Below are 21,758 nucleotides of genomic sequence, written 5' to 3' on the forward strand. Positions count from 1 at the left end.
TATAGTTTATCCTTAGCTTTTAAGTAAGTTATCTGCCTTGTTTCTGTAGCTACCCCCTTTTCTTTCAAAAATGTAATGTAAGAGAGATTTGACCACAGTACAAGAAAGAGATACATTAAGGAAGCACAAAACAAACCATGAGAACAATGTCTAACAGATATAATAAGAAAAAGATACAACAAGAAACAACATAGATACAATGAGAGAGACACAAAACAGTTACAAGAAGATAGAATAAGAAACAGCGTGCTGACAGGCCTTTAATCCCAGTCTGGTTTATAGCCAGTTCCAAGACAACCAGGCTACAGAGTAAAAAAATCCCATCAATGAAGTAAAGAAAAGAGAGAGAGAGAGAGAGAGAGAGAGAGAGAGAGAAAGAGATAGAGAGAGAAAGAAGGGAGGGAAGGAGGAAGGAAGGAGGAAGCAGGGAGAGTTAGAGAGTAAAGCAATAGATAGGGGACTCTTTCTGTAACATGTGAAGATGTTTAATAAAACATTTTAAAATGCATGCAAATTAGAGAAGAAAAAAAACTATTTTTATTCAAAGATGACATGAGCTTTATAAAGAAAATCTTAAGGATACTAAGACACCATTAAAACTAATAAGTGTGCTCAGCAAGATTGTATAGGATACAAGATCAATACTCAAAAATCAATTATATTTGTACACATTTGCAATAAACAATACAAAAATTAAAAATATGTTTTCAGAGAAATAACAACAATTGAAGCCTGTTCATAATTTCCTCATATGGCTGCTCACAACTGTTAATGTAAAACTTTTAAACAAATATTATTGTAAATTATTATAGCTAAATTATACATAATTATAAATACTTTAGTAATAAAATCCCTATAATGATACTTATATTACTGTCTAAAGAAAAGTTCATTTTACATTAAAATGCTCTTTAATATCTTATTAATATTTCAAAGAACCCCACATTTTTGATAAAGTTTAAATGTGTTAATATTAATAGAGTAAGTTTATTAAACATTATAGAATTACGCAGTGAGAAATAGGGAAAGAGAGATGGATTCTATTCTCCATTATCCTCTAAATAAGTTTGGGAAATATTTTTAACTCATTTTAATAACACTTAAACTGAGGTCAATAAAATTGTATCCTCATCAAATTTATTTTTCTACACACATTAGGAAGTTGGTGGCTGTATCCTCTCCTGAAGTCATCCACTAATGAGCATCTTGTTTCTTGTTGTCACATCCTAGCACTGACTATGTTTGAAGGTTTAAGGGTTTACTCTATCATCTTTGCTACTTTTTTGATACTAAGCACCAAGTGTTTAGAAAACAGAGAGTTAACGACAGCAACAGAAAGAGGGACTAAACTTAAATTTTAGTGGAACTAATGATAAAGCACACATTTGTAACACTTTCAGACCCAGATGCAGGCAGATCTTTGAGAGTTCACAGCCACCATAGTCTACATAGGAAGCTCCAGGTTAGTGAGGACTACATAGTGAGACCAAGTCAACAAAACAAGTAAAAGTAGAAAAACCCCAAACAAAACACCCACTGGAGCCCCATGTGTAGGTATCTGTTAATCATGGCTGTCATAATTCCACGAAAGTGGACTACCTTTTAAAAAAATGTCATGAATGCTGTTATCTTGGTGGAAATGAATGGCATGAATTGTGTGGTGAACAGAAGAGTATAGAAAAAAGAGAATTCTAGAGGTGAATTATAATTGACCAAGAAAGAGTCACAGGTGCTCTTATGAAGAAAATGCTGCAAAGGACAGAAACAATGAAGCTAAATGAGAAGCCAGGACTTTGGGTTCTGTACTGAGCTTCTTTGCAACTTTAATTGTTACATTTTGGGGGGCATTGAAGGTCATCAGCTATTCTTTTTCAAGAGTTCCAGTGAGGCTACCCTTGTGGCCAAATGATAGCATGTCTGACTCCAAGGGTTCCAGAGAATTCTTACTAACTAGGAAGCGGTTATATCAATATTTATTATCATTTCAGTGACATCCAATCTCACAGTTCTCTGGAATAAATGGAAAAGAGGATCTTTCTTCTATAAAGTAAAGCTTTGGTCTCAGGGACACTGAAAGTTTCAAACAATAAGTTATATGGATCAATTAAAATACTATACCTGGACAAAATGCAGTTTGAGTCAGTTCCCATTTATATATTATCAGTTGTATTAAACACTTACTTTTTATCTGAAGAGACAGTCCCTTACTAACATTTTTTGATACCTTAGTAATAAGAAGAAACTTTACTCATTTGTTTTAAAAGGTGAGCCTATCCTGACACTTTTCATAAACGGAAGATGGTCTTCCCTTTCATTTAGGCAAAAATATTTAATAGACTTTTCTTAATTCACTGTAAACCCAATAAAATACAATCCCCAGCCCTGGACTCACACACTATTTACCAATATTTTCTTAGTTTCGTGGTCACAGTACAAGTCCATGGAGACATCCCTCACCATTATGGCTTCAGATTGCTTACGACACAAGTTTCTGTGCTTACCGTTTAAATCCTTAAACCCCACACTGAAGTTAAACTCTTCTCCCGGGGGCTTGGGGTCCGGAGGAGGAAGAGTGTCCACTCCCAAACTCTGTGAACACAGAGCCCACAATGAGTACTCAGAAAACCAACTGTCCTGAGCAGAACCACTCATGATGTATGCATTTTTCTCTCCGAACATGCTCCCAGGCAAAGTGTTTTTACTTGGAAAATGTTTTGATATTTTTTTATTATAGAATATTTCAGCTTAAAAACTATTCTATAAAAACAGTTTGAAACAGCTGTGTTAGCTGAGAATAACAAGAATGAAATAGTTAATTTGTCTAAGCAGCAGCAAAACGTCATGACAAAGGCTCTCACCATATATAACTTTATAAGGACTTACCTAGTGGCATCAAAGAAAAAAAAATGTTCGGTCATCCAGAAGAGAAATTCTTCAACATCAACCAAACCTTTCAATTATTTGCTTACCCCAACGGAGTTAATGTTCTGATAACTCCAACAGTGACTGACAAACAAGCTTATTCCAGGAGGGCCCTGGCTATGCCAAGCTACTGCTCTACCATTGAGCTGCATTCCCAGCCCACAGGTTTTACTTTTGTTGATTTTTGATATGATAATCTCATTATTTATCTTCTTGCCATTTTATGTTTTAGAGCTTCTATCTTACATAGATGTGACTTGAATTTTAAGATTATAAGCACCCTTTTCTCTGTGTTCGCTCTCCTTTCATATATTTAGAACTTTGATTCATGGAACTCATTAAGTTGCAAAGCATGAGCTAAGCTAGAGCTCTCCACCAGATGTGTCATCCAAACATCATTTACTAAATCATGACTTTTTTTTTTTTTTTTACCTGGAAGGGCACCTTAACAGGATGTGTGGGAGAGGGTAGGGAACACAGAACAACAAAATTTGGGAGGAAAGTAAATTGGGATTCTTCATACTCTTGTTTCAACTTCTTTGTAAGCTTGAAATTGTATTTTTTTCAGTATTACAATAACATTATTGCATTCCCACCCACTTTAATTTTTGCTTATTTTAGGATAAATAAAGCAAATACCACAGTTTATCCATCACTTCTAATCATACCTCTAATCTCAAGGGGAAGGCCAGGCACAAAATCCAGACAGGGAGATCATAACAGCAGTTCTTTGAATGACTGGAGAAATACCCAACCATCTCAGAAGAAAAGTGGACAAGTTCATATTACAGGCCAGATCTTAGACAACTAGAAGACTTCCTTGTCCAAGCTCAAACCTTAGGACCCAGCTGGGAGACTCCCACAAACCAAGGAAAGTCAGGACTACATCAGCTTGGGCACAACAAAGACAAGACCACAAATGATCTTGTGTGTGGCAGATCCAAGAGATGAGATGAGGCCCCTTTCCTACTCTTGAGTGACAGTGAAAATCCTAGACTCTGACCAGTCAGGATGGTCATTTCTTCCATTAGCCAAAAACATGAGTAAATGCACAGAGAAAGAGAGTGATGCTCACTGAAACTCCCCTTCATGAAAGGAGAAACAAAAATCTGCATCCACAGAAATGTGATGTCATAAATCCCACCCTCAAACAACACGATTTCCTCAAAGCCTCACATTTTGTCTGCTTTTAAAAATTAAAAACATTAGCTAGGCACGGTGGCACTTGCCTATAATCCCAGCACTCAGGAGGCAGAGGCAGGCAGATCTCTGTGAGTTCAAAGCCAGCCTGATCTACATAGGAAAGTCCAAGACAACCAAGGCTACATAAAGAAACCCTGTCTGGAAACAAACACACAAACAGACAATCAAAACACATTCTATTTGTTTCTGTGCGTGGATGTGCACAAGCTGTGCATGGCACTTGTGAGAAGCTCAAAGCCAACGTGCAGAGATCAGTTCCCGCCTGCTCCATGGGTCCTAAGAGTGAACCCGGGCTCTCAGATGTGATAGCAAGTGCCTTTATCCACTATGCCACCTCCACAACCCTTGTCTCTTCCTTCATAGAATCCAAATTTCCATGAATTTTTTTTGGGAATAGAAAACAGATGCTAACTAAAAATGGTTGATTTTTCCTAGAGCAGTTTGTCTTCCTCTTTTTTGTAGAGACCTAATGTTCTCATCTTCTTTAGATTATTGTATTATCTGTATGTTCACATTGTGTGTAGAAGTGATCGGTTTAGTGGCCCCATAAACTAAGAAACATTTGTAAGAACATTAAAGACACAGGAAAGCTCACAGGCCTTTGTGACATGAGTCAGCAGTCCTTGAGCCCCTGACTGCTGGGCTCTGCCTGACCTGACACAGAGAGAGCAATCTAGTCTGGTTGGCTGCTTTTCTCAGCTAGGTAGCGCCCAGGTGAGCAGCTTTCATTCTTCTCAGAGAGTACTGAGTTCAGAATTCCGCTGTAGTCCTTTGAAACACAGTATTTCCTTAAAGGACAACACAAAAACATCCTTCTGGGTGCCATTTTCTCAGTTAGTCTCTACAAGGTAAGTGCAGGGATTTGGCTCAGAGGTGTTTGTTGAAGGAAACATGGTAATTCTTCCAATGGAAATAACCATCAACACTGACATAACCATGTGTATGTCTGTTATAGTAAACCATGTGGTCTGTGGAGCAGAACCAATAAAAACTTTACTGTTTTCTCCCAGCACTGTTACAACTACATCAGGGCATATGATGTTGTCAATTTCTGACGTTTTTTAAAGGCAACACTCACATCAAATTCTATAATCCCTGTCCCCCATGGTTTGTATGTTTTACCTGGGTCAAGAGATCCATCTCCCCCAGCAACGTGCTGAACATCTGGTCTATGTCTTCATTGGAGTCGCCCATCTGAAACAGGAAGAGACACAGACATCAGTAGTCTCTAAAGCTTATCAGGAGATACATGTGTTTTCATTCTTTCCTCCATGATCAGGCAAGCCATGAAAAAAACTACACAGAGAAGAAAGTTCTGCATATCCTGAAATTCCATGTCTGGTTGTCATCTAATTTGATGTTCAAGGTTGAGCTACATCTTGGGACCTGCTGCAGAGCAAAACCTGAACTTGTTTTTCTAGCTTAAACTACCATCCTTAGGGCCAGGTGAGAAAAGTGGTCATTGTTGTGGGACTCACCTTGCCACAGGATTCTTTTATAAGAGAGTGAGTCTCATGACACTCTTGATGGTTACTTTTGATTGGGTTGAGAGAGACCAAGAAGATACATGAAGCACATTTCTGAATGTGTCTATGATGTTTCCAGAGATGAACAGATTAATTCCTTGATTTATTTATAATATAGTAACACTTTAGGGAAGTGATGGAAAGTAGGAAGTGGGCCTCGTTGAAAGATGTAAGTCATCATGGGTGTGTCCATGCTGGGGGCAGCTACAGCTTGTCCTGGCCTCTCCCTACGTCCCCTTTCTCCGCTTCCTGTCCAAGGAGTAAACAGCTGCTTTCATATTTCTGCCATCATGACAATCTGCCTGAATGTATGGAGTGAAGAAACTTCACTAACGTTTCAGAAATCATGGGTCAAAATAATATTCCCCTTTTTTTGAATTTGTTTAATCACATATTTGGTCACAGAGATGAGCTAGCTACTAAGATCCCATGTCAGAGGATTGTAGAATTTTACCTCCATTTAAAAACACATGAAAATGTGACTGCATTTTAAAATGCCTGTGATTAAATGTATTTGCCAATTATTTCTATGCTTCATACAGATATCTGTGCAATAATAACAGCTTAGGTATGTTTATTAGTAAGTACTCAGAAGCTCCAGAGTAAAAAGAATGCAAATGAAATATACTTTTCATTACAGCTTTTTTTTTCCTTCTAGAGAAAATGAAACAATTGTGCAAGAAAGGAGAAGTGCTAGGTTATGACAAAATATAGCAGAGCACATTGGAAGGAGTGGGCAACTGCTCTCCTTCCTAGCACTTTTAGGCAAGGCTGGATTGGGAAATGAAGAGATAAGAACACTCATCCTCCCTGAGGGCTTGGAGGGTGCAGCTTGGCAAAGGGAATAAAATGTGTTACATGTAAAATGAAGAGTTCACCAAGATTCCCAAGGGTTCTAAACACCATAAGATACCACAAGACTAATGTCAATTGCAGTATCAGTAGTCTGGTGAGGGTAGAGGATCAGTATGTAGCACAGTCAGACCTGTGAATCCATTTTTTCCTTATTAGGGAAACATATTTGAAAACAATTCTTCACTGAACACATCAACATCTTTTCTTGGTAACATTCCCTTATAGCAACTATAGTCATATACTGCTCAACAACTCATGATGATTTTGTCATGAACAAAGTGCATTAACCACTATGGACCTGGAATCATATTGGTTGGTAGTGGTGCAGCCATCTTAGTTTGTGTAGGTCTACTCTATGAGCTCACAACAATAAAAAAGCCTAAACATGCATTGTTCAGAACATATTTCCATTGCTGACCGAGAGGGAGCTGTCACTAAACAGCATCATAAGTGACCTAAAATTAACTAAGAATACAGGAGGATGTACATGGAAGTATAAAGGATGCTGTATTTCAGCCAACAATGATTATTTGAGCATGGATACATATGTGCTTCTGTTTTATATGTGCACACACATATCTATATTTTCTTTCATAGATTATTTTTAAAAATCATTATTTTTCCCAGACATACATTAATATACATGTCAGGTCTAAAAAAGTAAGTGTTTTTTAATGCTTTCATTAGCATATATGAATTACACATAATAGTAGGTCTCATTTCATTCGTGTCCTCCTCACTGTATTTTTTATCATTCCCACCCCCCATTATACTCTCAAGTTCCCCTCCCACTCCACTGATCCCTTTCTTCTTCATAAATAGCCCCCTTTCTACTTTTGTATGTGTGTGTGTGTGTGTGTGTGCGTGTGTGACCCAGTGAGTTTGCCTTGTTTGTTTATGGAAACACGGGTACTTCACCAGTACCCACACCACTGAAGAAAACTTCCCTCCTCATCAAGCATTAACTGTGTGTCCTTACGGAAGAGCGGGTCCCCTGAACCCTTCCACAATATGTTGTTCTACTACAACATATTGACAGGTGCAATTCTGTGCAGATCTTGTGCAATTAATCACAACTGCCATGAGTTCAAGAGTGTATCAGCCATGAAATGCCTGGACGTCCTACTGGTCTCCACACTCTCTTCCAGCTCTTACATTCTTTCTGATTCTTACTCCACTAGTTCCCTGAGTCTTGGAGAAGGTGATGTACATATCTCACTTACGGGTGGACATTCCATAGTCATTTTTTCTCAGTATCTTGACCTGCTGTGAATTTTCAGTGTAACTGTTGACCACCACATAAAGAAATATGTTTGACCAAAGCTGACAACAGCATTAATTTATGGGCATAATCATGGCTATTCTGATTTGATGGGTATATCCTGTCCATTTGGCAAAACAACCACAGAAGGACTTATAACCTTCCCAGCCATAAGTTTTTGCTCAAATTTGTGTTAGCAGATGTGAATCCCTTCTGTGGAGTAGGCATCAAATCCAGTCAGAAAACGGTTGTGTGGAGGTTTTAATAAGAATGGCCCCCATAGACTTTTATGTTTGAATACTTGGTCCCCAGCTGGTGAAACTGTAAAGGATTAGGAGCAAAAGACCCTGCTGTTCTGTCACTTTAATTAGTGTTCTCTGTCCGGCTCTTTATCTGTGTATGTGTTTGTCTGCTTTTTTTTTCTCTCTGTCTCTGTCTCTGTCTTCTTTGTGGCTGTTTCAACAAGTGAGATCTCAGCTACTGCTCCAGTCCTGTGCTTGCTCCCTGTCATGCTGGCCATAGACTCACTCTCTGAAACAGCAAGCCCCACCCCCATCCATTAAATGCTTTCTTTTCTAAGTTGTCTTAGAAAAGAAATGGTGTCTCTTCACAGCAACAGAGAAGTAACAGTTGGTTATCCTGTAGCAGACTTGCCATTATTGCATGGATAGGCTTATCTTGCCTAGCCCAGTAGGCACACAGGGTCCACAGCTGAGCAGGACCATCCATTCCTGCCAGCCTGGACCACACTTCTGGCACTGTAATAGTTAGCCAGCAAGTAGGCAGCAAGTTCTAGCTTGCTTTTTCTATACCTTGTGACTACAGTATGTGGCATAGTCAGCACTGGGGTCTTGTCATAAATACTTGCTGGGCCACCAAGAGCAGCAGCAATTCCTTGTATTGTTTTGGCCTCACGAGCCGCCCTGACCAACAACTCCGAGGAAGGTAGTCTATCTAGACCCTGGCACTTTTTTGTTTAGTAATCTATGGCTTCAGCAGTGGAGAAATGGCTCAGTAGTTAAGAGCACACACTACTCTTGCAAGGGACCTGAGTTTTCTTCTAATCACTCATATCAATATGCTCACAACTCTGGCTTTGACCTCCCTGGGCACCTGACTCGGGTGACATAGCCCACCTCCCCATCCCCCAACATATACACAGACTTAGAAATAAAACAAATCCTTTAAAGAAAACAGTGGCTTTTTGTAACAGCATTCTCTATCCACACAGGGTACCTGCATCCAAACTCTTCTAAAAATTATTTTTTGATTAGCTTATAGCATATCAAATTTCCTAATGTCTTTCTGTTTCTATAGTTAGTTTCTATAATGTAGGTCTAAAATATCAAGACTAAAACATTTGTGACAAAGTCTCACTATGTAGCACTGGCTAAATCTGAATATTTTCCAAATAGCCACCCTGAAGAGCTAGCGTCTAATTTTTTTTTTTTTTCAAATTATTCTCAGCAGTAATGTTGGGCTTTGGCATTCTTACTTATTTTCCTTACCACACCCTTCCTTCTTCCAGTTCTAATATAATAGTTTATTAAGTCTTTGAGAATTTCATACATTCATACAATGTGATTTTATCTTAACTGTTCTCCTCTCCTCCCCCAATTTCTTTCAGATCCATACCTTAACTCCCAGCTCTCCAAAGTTTTCTCTTTCTCCTTTTTAAAAAATAACTTACCAAGTCTAATTTGTACTGCTTGTGTACTTATGAGTAGGGAGCCACCCAGCAGAGAGTGATCAACCTGTCAGGGGCTTCCCCTTCCATGAAAATGAATCTCCCTCTCCCAGAAGCCATCCTCTGTCAACAGTTCCTCAGCCAGAGGTGCGTGCTCATAAGCCCCTTCCTTACTCCACGCTGGAATGCTGACTGGTTTGATCTTGACTGCAGCAGCGAGATAAGCCACAGGCGGAACAGTGGTGTGAATGCAATGGGAGCCAGCTTCAGCTTGGACCGAAGGCCCATGACATGCGAGGAAGCACATACCTAGAAGTGCAAATCTGAGTAAGAACCATAGTTTGGGAGCTCCTCGGCCTCGGAGGTGATTCTGCCTCTACGATTCTGCTAACTGGACTGAGCCTCAAACTGCCCTCTAAATCCGTATCATTAGGCCCATACGATAGTACAATTCTCACAACACATCAGAGAAGTTTCTTTGCACAGCAGACAGCAGTCAACACAGACATTCAACTGGTAAAAGTACAACCCCCTCCCCAATTTTAAGAGGGAAAAGTAATGTTTCCCTTCTCTTATGACAAAGCTCCTTGAATATAGTCACTGACTATGTTCAATAATCATTTCAAGTTTTAAGCTTTGTATGTTTTCCATTATGGGATAGACAAGTGACTTGTAACCTACTATAAGATAAGTTGTGTTAGATTGCCTTTCTGCTTCCCAGGGGAGGACATGTCATGTAAAAGCATCAGAGTCATGAAGCCACTTTGGTCAGCATCAGCCAGAAAGAGCTTTTGTTAAGTAAGAACAGTACGGATACATGACACAAGTACAAGAGAGGCAGACATACCCCAGAGACTCTGACATTCACGCCGCAGGGACAGGCTGATACACGTTTAATCCAAGGAAGCCTTCACTGGAAACTTAGGGCCAGGTTCCTGAAAACAGGCAGACTAGCACTCAAGTACAGCATTGACAGGTGAGGCAGATTGGATGGACCTTGCTGCAGTTGTAGGTCTAAGATTAAGAAGGGATCGGGCTTGTCACTGAAAGATGATGGGAAACGTTTGCTATTTTGTGCAGATATTAAAGCAGGGAAGAGAGCAATGGGTGGACCCCACTCTGATTAAAGAAGTGAGTATATGTGAGAGTTTATTTACACAGAGTTTTGTCTCACCCTGAAAATATGTTCAAATCACCTTTCCCTGCCCTGGTCTGGATGTGGCTTATTCTCTGCGGTAGAGATGCCGAGTGGCTAGAACTTTTAAGAGGTGAGGCTTTGCAGAAGATGCTTAGGTGATGATGCACTGCCCTCGGTAGGGATTAATACTTGTCTCTTAGTAGTACACATGTAGACAAGGTACATGGATTCTGCCTTAGCTGTCAGTTCTGTATTTGAGTGCTTATCTGTCTGCTTTCAAGAGTCTGGGCCTAAGTTTCCAATGAATGTTTCTTTAGATTTAGTTTTCTCAAGAATGAGTTGTTATAAAGCCAGATCAGCTGTTTTGAGAACTTCTCTGGTTTCCTGTCTTACCAAATGATATATTCTGCATGTATTCCTATCATCATGATGCCATAAACTGTGAGGCTCTTACCAGAGCCAAGCAGATGTCAGTGCCATGATCTTGAATGCCTACAACTGTCATGCTATTTCTTCATGAAGTACCCAGACTCAGATATTTTGCTATAGCAACAAAAATACACTAATATGCTCGACTTTTCAATTTTTCTACAAAATGGAAGAAAATGTGTAAGTGAATAAAATATTTATATTTTGATAGATTGCAAAGGTAATTTAAATGCTATTCAAAATCTTAGAATGGGGTTTTCATATATTACTTTAACAATATTAAATAATATTGTTTATTAAATAATAACAATATTATGAAATTGCTCATGTAAGTTTATTTTATTAGTCTTATGTGGTATATCAATGTGAAAAATAAAGGAATCCTTCAGACAAATTATTATTAACAGTAAAATAGTGTTTTAATGAGACAAATCTATTCAGAGTGTTAAAATACACTTATTGGCTGTCATTATAAGCTACCAGTCTGTGTTACAATTAACTCATATGAAGCAAAGATGATATGAATAGTAAGGACCTGCCACCCATGTGTTCTCTTAAACCAGTGGCTGGAAAAAGCACTAAATGGAGAAATGTGACAGCTGAGTCAGCAAAACCCGTCGAGCCCTGAGACTTTAGTTGGCTACTGACATGCAGTGGGTAAAGGATGAGACAGAATGAGTTACTCACCCACGATGGAGATAACTCACACCAACAGCACATCTATGGGACCCTTGAAACTCTCACTAAGTTCATCTGGCAAAATTTCCCCTGTTCCTGCTTTTTCCTTGCTCTCACCCTGTCTACACACTACTGTCTCTGATTTCTCAGAAGATTTCACCATCAAAATTCTGCTGCAAATGTATAATCACAAAATAATGTTTAACAAGTTGCACTTAAAACCTTTTGCACTCTTGGTAAATCAGGCATTTGACACAAAATCATTTTTGTGTTGTCTGTCTAGCATGGAACTTGGGATCCTTCTGCCTCAGTCAACTGAGAACTAAGATTTTAGGTGTGGGAGACCATTTATAACTTTAAGAGCAAATTTTGTTAATCTGTAAGTTCAATTAACTTACATGATTATCCTTCCCTTCAAGAGAGCCTTATTTCTGGTATGGATGGATAAGAGCCACAGATAGTTCGTGTATTACACACACACACAAGCATAAGGACAGAAGGCTGTGCATATGTGACACTTTCCAAAGGTCAAGAGAGAGAATGCCCGTCCACGAGGCTGAAAGTGTTATTGGGGTGGAGGTGCTGTTGCAATGAGGCACAGCATTGCAAAACAAGCCATGTTCATACCATGACTGGGTGGAGGCAAAATCTTTTCACAAGTATGTAATTTCTGGGTTCTTTTTGTGCCTTGGGAAGAATATCACATTGTTTGTCAGAAGAAAACTGGATAGTCTTTTCTCAGAATTATTATGATCTTTTTCTTTCCTGGAGAAAGAAGGCCATGCTGGAGGAGAAGCACTTCTGGGCACTGGCCTTTTCCTCCTGCTCAAATATTTCCTAGGGTTCAAATTCAAGCTTCAGGTTTTCACCCCAAATATTTTCTCATTTCCACATAACCGAACTTAAATCATTTATATTTGAAAATCTAAGTACTGTGTTATATATGTCCAACAGATTATATACTTAGATTAACTTCACAAATTTAATTCAGTTTGAATGCAGTCTTCATTGTCTTTTACTTAGTAAATTATCCAAATCATGCCATAATTTTGAGCCAAATCAGAGCAGCCATTATTCTACCTGCTGATAAAAGCCAATTTAAAGGTCCTTGGGCATTTCCAAACAAACAGCTCCCACTCACTACTTCTCCTTCTGCAAGCTCACACCCCAGGTTTGGCAAGTGACCATGCGTCAGCCATCAGTCTGAGTTAGAAGGTGGTGTGGTCTTTTCCTTCTCCATTTTCCCACCCAGTGAGTCAGAAAGCCCCACTGGATTTCCTGTGGAGGATTTCTCCTTTCCTTTGTTCTTACTGCTTGGCCATACCTGAAAGCTTTGTCTACCTGCCCCTCCAGCTTCCAGTCCCCATGCCTTCTTGTTCTTACTGACAGCATAGGAACTGCATACAGTCGTGGACTCGTCAGTTTCCTGCTTAAACACCCTGCGTGGCTGACTGTGGAGGAAAGGCCAGCATGTCTTCAGACTCTCTCAGGAGTTTCTCCTACCCACCTCTTAAGGCTTAGTTCTTGCTATTTAGGGTCCTTGTTGTCTTGGGGCTTTGTACACTCTTTTTGTTCCTGTATATACACTCCCTATAAATAATATCCTCTGTTTATGCCTCCTTCATGAAATTCTAGTTATTCAAAATTCTGCTTTCATGTCAACTATTCAGTGGCATCAACATAACTACTAGACATTTGTTCTCCATTGTCCTGGGCATACTGTTAATTCTGCCCTCAGCGACTACCTTGAGATGGTATTTAACCTCCCTGTGCTTCCAGTTCCTTGTCTGCAAACGGAGAGAATAGTAGTATATATCTCATAATGTTGCTGCGGCATTTGTGTAAGACTACGTATTGTACTGTCACGAGCCCTTAGTCACAGCCAGAACAGCACCAGGGACTGCTTGTTACCATCTTAGAACTCTTCAGATTACTGGGAACTGAAAATACTAGGGAGTAGTTACTAAGGGTCAGAGCTGATAATTTCTGTCTTCCAAAATGTCTTGCTGATTAACTACCATCCCAAAGAGGAAAACGAGCTAGTGTCCAGTTCATAAGCTACACCAAGCTCCTTGACTGCCTACACACCTGTGGTGCCACCTCAGACATGTGACACAGCAGGGCTGGATGGTCCTCAGAGGTCACCAGATCCCATCCTTCCTCTGACTGGCAGGCAATTAAACAGAAAGTCAGCTTTAACCAAGTAGAAGTAAAACCTGTGTATTTTTAAAAGATGTATTTGTCTGTGTTTGTGTGGACGTGTGTTGCATATGTGCAGGTGCAGGAAGAGGATCCCCTGCGGCAGTTACAGGTGGTTGTGGGCCACCCGCTGTGGGCACTGGGGGTGGGGTCTCGGGAAGAGCAGGAAGCACTCAGTCACTGAGCCTTCTCTCCAAGCCCACAATGCCTGGTTTTAGCTGCGGTGACAGCTCCAGGCTTGCTTTGAAGCAGAGTTGCTTTGAGAAGAGCTCTATCAGCCCACAAGCAACTTGACTGGCACTGCCAATAGACTTTCTTCTCTTCTAAACCAACCCCAAGCCAATCAGTTTTACAAGTAATAGGTTACTTAACTGTCATGTAATACCTGAAACAGGCTACTGTCACTCAGCATTCAGAAGGCCATGGCAGGCAAAACAAACAGACAAGCAGGCTGGGCATGGAGGTTTGAATCTCAAATCACAGGACTCAGGAAGCAGGAACAAAATTCAAAGCTGGTCTGGGTCTACTTAGTGAGATCTTGTCTTGAAAGTACAAGCCAACAACAACAGTAACAAAACAAACCAACAAAAATTTTCAAAAAAATGAAAAAGAAAAGAAAAAGAAACAGACATTTCTTAAACAAATAACAACGACAAACAAAACAAAACAAAAATGAAGTAGCTTTGGGTTAAAAGGGATTCCTCAGTGGTTTAGAGCATCTCTGCTCTTCAGAAGCCCCAGGCTTGATCCGCATGGTAACTCATGACTGTCTATACCTCCACTCCAGGGGGTCTGGAGCCCTGATTGGACTTCCTTAGACACCAAGCACACATATGGTACAAAATTACACATGTAAGCCAAAAACTCATAACAAAAGTAAAAATAAATAAATCTTCACTTTACAACACTTAGGTCCCCAGTGTTTAAGCAAGGTTTGCCCACTTTGCCAGTAGACGAATCGATGTTACATGGTCAGGGGCTTCCCATGTGGGTTTCTGAAACTATCCTGGGTCTATGCCAAAGACTAAGTATTTACAGCACATTTACATAGAAAATGACTATATTTGTTTTTTACATTACAGGTGAGCAGTATTTTGCGTCTATAATTTGCTTGTCAGAGAGGAAATAAAATTAAAGAGAAACAGATTTAAAGATCTGAGGATCTCTTAGCAACATTTTTTTTCCTGATTTTATAATTTAAAAAAAGTTGAAACTAGCTAGCTGGTAGCAACTCTTCAAGGAACATCTAAACATATTATAAGGACAGGTTACCAAGAAAAAAAAATGCTTTTTGAAACTACTTCCATGCAATTCAGTATGATGTCACACGCCTGTAATGCTGGCACTTGGGAAATGAGGACAGATGATTTATGAGTTTGAGGGCAGCCTGAGCAACCAGTCTCAGCTATACAGTGACACCCATTCGCAAAAAAAAAAAAAAATAAAAATTCACGGCTGGTGTCATACTTGGTTGGTGTTACATTTGATGTGTAAGACAAAGTGTAGAATCCAGCCAAACACACATGCTGGAAGAAGCTATGCAGTTGTTGCTTTATAATGTGCTTAGAAAACAACTTGGACTGTTGAATTTGACCTACTTTCTTCAGTAGAATTTCTTTTTTTCTTTTCAAAATGTAATGATAGTGTCTCCTGAAGAGGAAGTGGTTCACAGAACAGCACAGCAGAGTACGTGGTGGTTTAAGGTTGCAGCAATGTTTACAGGAGCAGGAGGAAGCCAAGGTAACAGAAAACAGGAAGCAGAGGGACCTCCAACGCAACGAGAAGACAAACTAAGTCATCTTGACAAAGAACTAAGACCAAGGAATTTAGGGGGGCTATTTGACCCGCTTTGCACAGCATACTTGAGATCAGTGAAAACCAGCTACTGAGATTGCTGGACAGTCACTGTGGTCATGAGAAAATATAGACTGACCACACTAGTCACAGGGGGAGCGTGTGGAGAATGTATTTGTACTTCTGTGTGGGCTCATGTACCAATAACATCCAATACAACAGCCCATTTCTACAACGATGTCATGGGACAATGAGACAATAAAACATTTGTCAAAAGAAAGTAATCCTCGAATTGCATGACTTCTGTCAGTAACTTAAACATTGAGAGACGGCCTTCCCCTTCTGTATCTCTTGTATCTCCTCAGACTTGGGCAGGAGCCTCTTTGTGACGAATCCCATGGGCTTTAGACCCTATCTTCTGCGCCAAGGAGAATTCAGGTAACAAATACTGTGTGGAGTCATCTTGATCCAGGCTTCATAACCATCTCATCTTGTTCCCAGAAGGGGAAGGCTAGGAACCGATGGCTTTGTGGCTCCAGCCCAGCTGCCCAGTTGCCCTGGGCACTGGGAGTGGTGTGTACTCTGCCATGTGTAGTGAGAGCAAAGGCTGTGGTTTTCTCAAGTCTTACTCCTTGGCAAGAAGGCTTTGCAGAAGAAGAAACCAAACAGGAAGCAACAAATGGGGCCTCACTGCAGAGCGCTGTAGGGCTAAAGCAATCCTCTTGCGAACGATCAGTCATCAAAACTAAATGTACACCAGGCATGTGACATATGCTATTAATCTTAAGACTTAAAAGGCTGAGGCAGGTAGAGTGAGTTTGAAGCCAGCCTGAGGAACATAAGGAATTTGAGACCAGGCTGGATCATAATACATGATCTTTTTAAAAACAAAAACAAAAACAAGCCAACAACAACAACAAAGCTCTCCAAAACAAAAGAATTTTGAGCAGCTATATTAAAGAACAATTAAAACATTTAGCACCTCTACTGAAGACCAAATTCAAGCCCATCCTCTTAGGAAGAGGTCATGAAGCTAAGACAGCAGGAAATGTGTGAAAATAAAAAATTAAAATTTATTTGATAGTTTTAAAAATTATTTGATAGTGTTTTTCATGTAAAATTGATTATGTGTTATGATTTCCTTCCTGCTCAAAATAAATATTTATGTGTATGGCATGTGTGTGTCTTCATATATGTATGCTTGTGTGTATGTGTGTGGTAAGTGTGCTTGTGTGTATATTTGTGTGTGTTGTATGTGTGTGTGTCTTTGTGTGGGTGTGTAGTGTGTGTGTCTTTGTGCCTTTATGTATGTGTGTGGTATGTGTGTCTTTATGCCTTTATGTGTGTCTCTGTGCATGTGTCTCTGTGTGTGTATCTTTGTGAGCATGTCTCTTTGTGTGTGTCTGTGTCTTTCTGTGTGTCTCTGTGTGTGCCTGTCTCTCTCTTTCTCTGTGTGTGTCTTTGTATGTGTGTGTGTGTCTGTGTGTGTGTGTGCTGAGGATAGGACCCAGGACCTTGCATATGCTAAATATCAGTGAAACACAACCATAGGCTCTATTTACTTTGATTCTTCATTTCTCATCCATAACTTTTGCTTTATGTTTTTCAGAAGTCAGCCTCTAACATTGTATAGGAGCCACACTCCAGAAAGCCATTCCTGCTAACCTCAGCAGCTTCTTCTCCAACCTGCTCTACAGGTCTCTCATCCTCCCAGGCTTCCTAGTTTCTCCGGCCTCAGGGTACACTCCCCTCCCCTGCATCCCCACCGCCAGGGTCTCCTGCTGACTCCTGCTGTGGTAACTTCTGTCAGCTCCCAAGCTGGTGTTAGCCTACAGTCTTTCTTCCACATCTTCAGAGGTCTAGTCAGCACCACCCTGGCCCTCTACCTCACAGATTTTTATCTCTTTTAATGTTTGCCAGTGTGTAGCTATGCTGTATGTGTGCTTTGCTATGTGTCTGGAACATCTGTTTCACACTCACATAATAATCTTCTCACTGCTCTAGGCCTTTGCTCAAACCATCAAGCAGTCCTTCATTACAGAGACCAAGCTCAAATCCGCTCTTTTCTCCCACCCCTTTTTACAATCTGTGTTCCCCCATCCAGCATAATCCCAATGTGGGGTTGACTGTTTGTTATAGTTCTTGTTATAGTCCTAGTGAATAGAAAAATGTAGACTTTGATAGACATCAAGCGAATAGTTGTGAAATGAGGGAGCTCCCTGAGGGCAGAGGTCAGGCTGCCTTCCTCATTAGTGTGTTCCTATGGCGACACAAATGGATCATTTTGGTCAAGGAATGACTTACACATCCATGTTAGAGAAGTTAACAACTTAAGGGAGAAGGTAGGAGAGGAAAAAGAGAAGAAGATAAATTCTATTGTGTTGTGTTATTTGAGAAAAGTTTCTACCCTGCAGCCAGGCTGGTTTTGAATTCATGATCCTTTTGCTTTTGCCTCCTGGGCACTGGGATTGTGGACCTGTGCTACTATTCATGGCTATTGGGGAGATGTATAAAACAGAGAATCACTCCACAATCAGGGTATGGGTGGTGTAGGAATAGACAGTGGCTATTTCCATCACTGGGATGATGATGCAATGTGACATTTGCTGAAATTACTATCTCTTCCCAGATCACACTCTAGGAGAGCTGAGAATTGAAATGGTTGAATGAGACTCTTCAAAGCTCAGCAGATTCAGAAGTAAAACTATGTGACACATGTCACTTAACACCTACAAAGGGGGTACTTTAAAAGAGAAACATCTGAGAGAGTCTTCTTTAACCCGATGTTCAACTTAGGATCATGGGTGATGGACTATGTGATGTGTTCCCTGCCAGTTGATATTTTGAGGACACAACATCTGCTCTATAGAACTCCTTGGAAGCATTGATCTTGCTCTACATCCAATCAGAGCAATCAGCCAGACAAATCCAGTTTGAGAGGCATTCTGCCAAACAAAACATTTGGTCTGGACTTCTAATTTTCCTTTTTAGATGTAATTTCATTATGTAGCCTGAGTTGGCTTTGAACTTACAATCTTTTTACTTCATCCTCCTGAGTGTTGGAGAAAAATGTCTCAACTTCAAAAAAAAAAAAAAAGATGTTATTAAGATAGTGGGGAAAATGAGTATAAGTATCAGAAAGAGGATTAATTTTAATTTCCTGCGTGTGATTATTGTACTGTGGTGTTTGTGTGTGTACCACAGTGTGACAGCTCCATCCTGCTTGTGTTCTGCAGAGAGAGATGGTGAGGAAAACAGAGAAGTGTGAACAATAACTGGTGCTAGGTGAAAGATGTATGGATGTGTACTTCATTACTCCTATTTGTTGAAAGTTCAAAAACTTTTCAAAATAAAATTTTAGAGAAAAAAAGAACCGAGTTAAGCAAACAGACAAAGAGGGACAGAAGGATAAGTAGAGGCAGAGCAGATGTAAAAAAAATCTCTGTTGGGCACTGTATATTATTTTACCTAGTTTTTGTAAAAAACTGGGTGAGACTGGATAATTTTATTCCCGTCTTCATAGATGAGGAGCGTGTGTTCAGAAGTCTGAGTGATGTGCTCAGATCAAACAGCTCACATGGGGTTAGATGGACGGTCACTCTTGAGCAGATGAATGGCTGTGCAGACGACTCATGGCAGGAGTGTGTGAGAGAGAAACAGATGGAACATACTCTTCAATTAAAGTCTGAGGACGCAAGACCACACCTTCGCACACCTTTGACACATGCACAATGGCATGTGTCAGTGTGGGGAGTCAGACAGAAACAGGATTTTGTGGAGCCATGTTTCCACCCCAAAGGGGCTCATTCACATTGTTTGGAGAAACTTGTAGCTGTGGATAGCACTTTCCCCTAGAACAGATAACACTGAGCAGGGGTCAGGATCTGCTGTGGCCTTGAGAGCATCAAAGGCTTGGGAGAAAGCAGATAAAAGCAAGATAAACATTGATTTAGGGAAAATATGTAAACATCGATTGAGTCTAGATGCTATGCTTTCTGAATAGCACAGACTTTTGAGTGGCGACTTCAAAAGCAATCTTCTCTCTCCTCCTGACTACAAACTAAGGTGGAAAAGGAAGAACAATATTACTGAATATAGTTTAAAGGAATGTTCTACGGGGTCATGTGTGGGAAAGGTTTTACTGTTGCCATGCTGGGATGTAGCAGACTATCTGAGACACAGCCAGAGGGCATGTGGATGGCTACTGGGGTGTCACCCTCAGAAGGGGGTGATGGAGCTCCTACAAGAAGCTCCTACGAAGCTCCAGGCTAGCCCTGCCCACTCTCCGAATTCCTGTCTCACAATGTGAGTTATATTTCACTCTCTCTCTGCCAGGCACTCATCAAAGCTGTCTCAGAAGTCCATACCTCAAAGCTGTCACCTAAACAAACTTCTTTTCTGATAATTACACAGGAACAGCTATTCTGTTTTGGCTTTTTAAAAAATGGGGTAATACAAAAAGAGAAAAAGAGTGAAAAACTTTGGCCTTGGGTTTGTATTTTTCTAGTGAAAAAAAAAAAAAAAGAATTCTCTGTGTAAAAAAATTCCCCAATCTCAGAAAAGACCCTGTGCCCAGATATATTTGGTCCTTGTGGAGCTCCTATCCTTTCCCCATCAGACTAACTCCCTTTCTTTCTTATGATTCCCTGTACTCTGCCAAAGGTTTGGTCATGAATCTTTGCTTTGAAAACACTGCTAGTTAGAGTCTTTCAGATGCGCTCAGTAGACTCCTGTCATATGTTCAACCAAGGACCATGTATGGATATAACCTAGAACCTCCACTCAGATGTAGCCTGTGGTAGCTCAGTAACCAATTGGTTTCCCAAAGTGAGGGGAACAGGGACTATTTCTAACAGGAACTCAATGACTAGCTCTTTGGTCTCCCCACCCCCGAAGGGAGGAGCAGTCCTGTTAGGCCACAGAGGAGGGCTTTGCAGCCAGTCCTGAAGATACCTGATAAAACAGGATCAGATGAATGGGGAGGAGGTCCCCCCTATCAGTGGACTTGGAAAGGGGCACGGTGGAGATGAGGGAGGGAGGGAGGGACTGGGAGGGAATGAGGGATCGGGACATGGCTGGGATACAGAGTTAATAAAATGTAACTGATAAAAAAAAAAAATTCCCCAGTAAAATTCCCAAGAGCTAAGCCAAGGAATATTAGTTTCAAGTGTTGTTTTTTTGTTTTTGTTTTTTTTTTAATCTTTCAGGCTGCAGAAGAGGTATTTTTTTTAAAGATTCGTAACAGTTAGGAGTCACAATTTCATCTACTGTTGGAGTAATAAAAGCCAGCCATGCTTTGGTAATCTGCACCAGGTAAAAAATACTTTACAAGCTTTGTAAGAAAACATCAGACAGTCCCCATGAAGCTGAGACTACCATTTTATCCGATGGCCAGTCTGCCACAAGACTAGGACTAATGGTCATTCTTTTCAAAGGGACCTTGTGTGAGTGTGTGTATGTGTATGTGTGAGAGTGTGTTTGTGCATATGTGTGTACATGTGCATGCGCACCTTCAGGCAAGTATGCACATCTTTACATGCTCAGAGGCCAGAAGATGCTGCTGATTGTCCTCTTTTGTCATTCGCTTCCTTGTTCGGTTGAGGTAATGTCTGTCACTCACTCACAGCTAAGATTTTTCAGCTAGGTTGGAAGCTGGCTGGTACAAGTGAGCCTCCTGCCCTTGCTCCTTCAGTGCTAAGGTTGCAGCCGCGCACGGACCATAACTGGCACATGTGTGGGTGCTGGGATCTGATCTCCCAGTCTTCCTACTTGTGCAGCATGTGCTCCTACCCACCAAGTCATCTTTCTGGTCCTTACCTGGTGGGTTTTAGGAATTAGTTTATTTGTAGAATACACCTACAAATTGCCTCGGAAAAGCAGAAACCTGTGAGCCCAAAAGGAAAACATTAGACAGCATATATTGTTAGTTAGACTGCATGTACTGTTAGTTAGAGATGTAGTTGTACTTGTGGGGAGGAGGTGGTTCCATACCACATTTGGGTTGGAGGGGGTCAAAGGACAACATTGTGTAACCATTTCTCCCTTTCTGCCTTTATATGGGCTTTA

At 40.5% G+C, this 21,758-nt stretch overlaps 1 protein-coding gene across 1 annotated transcript in view; it reads right to left on the bottom strand.

The window, feature by feature from the left end:
* Positions 1–21,758, bottom strand: part of Apbb1ip (amyloid beta precursor protein binding family B member 1 interacting protein) — a 97,363-nt gene that overhangs the window by 51,532 nt on the left and 24,073 nt on the right. Inside the window, 2 exon segments of the mRNA XM_021654601.2 lie at positions 2,502–2,589; positions 5,248–5,319. Of these exon segments, the coding sequence (XP_021510276.2) occupies positions 2,502–2,589; positions 5,248–5,319 (160 nt within the window).

The sequence above is a fragment of the Meriones unguiculatus genome, chromosome 7 (genome assembly GCF_030254825.1).
Source record: "Meriones unguiculatus strain TT.TT164.6M chromosome 7, Bangor_MerUng_6.1, whole genome shotgun sequence".
In the NCBI taxonomy this organism is placed as follows: Eukaryota; Metazoa; Chordata; class Mammalia; order Rodentia; family Muridae; genus Meriones; species Meriones unguiculatus.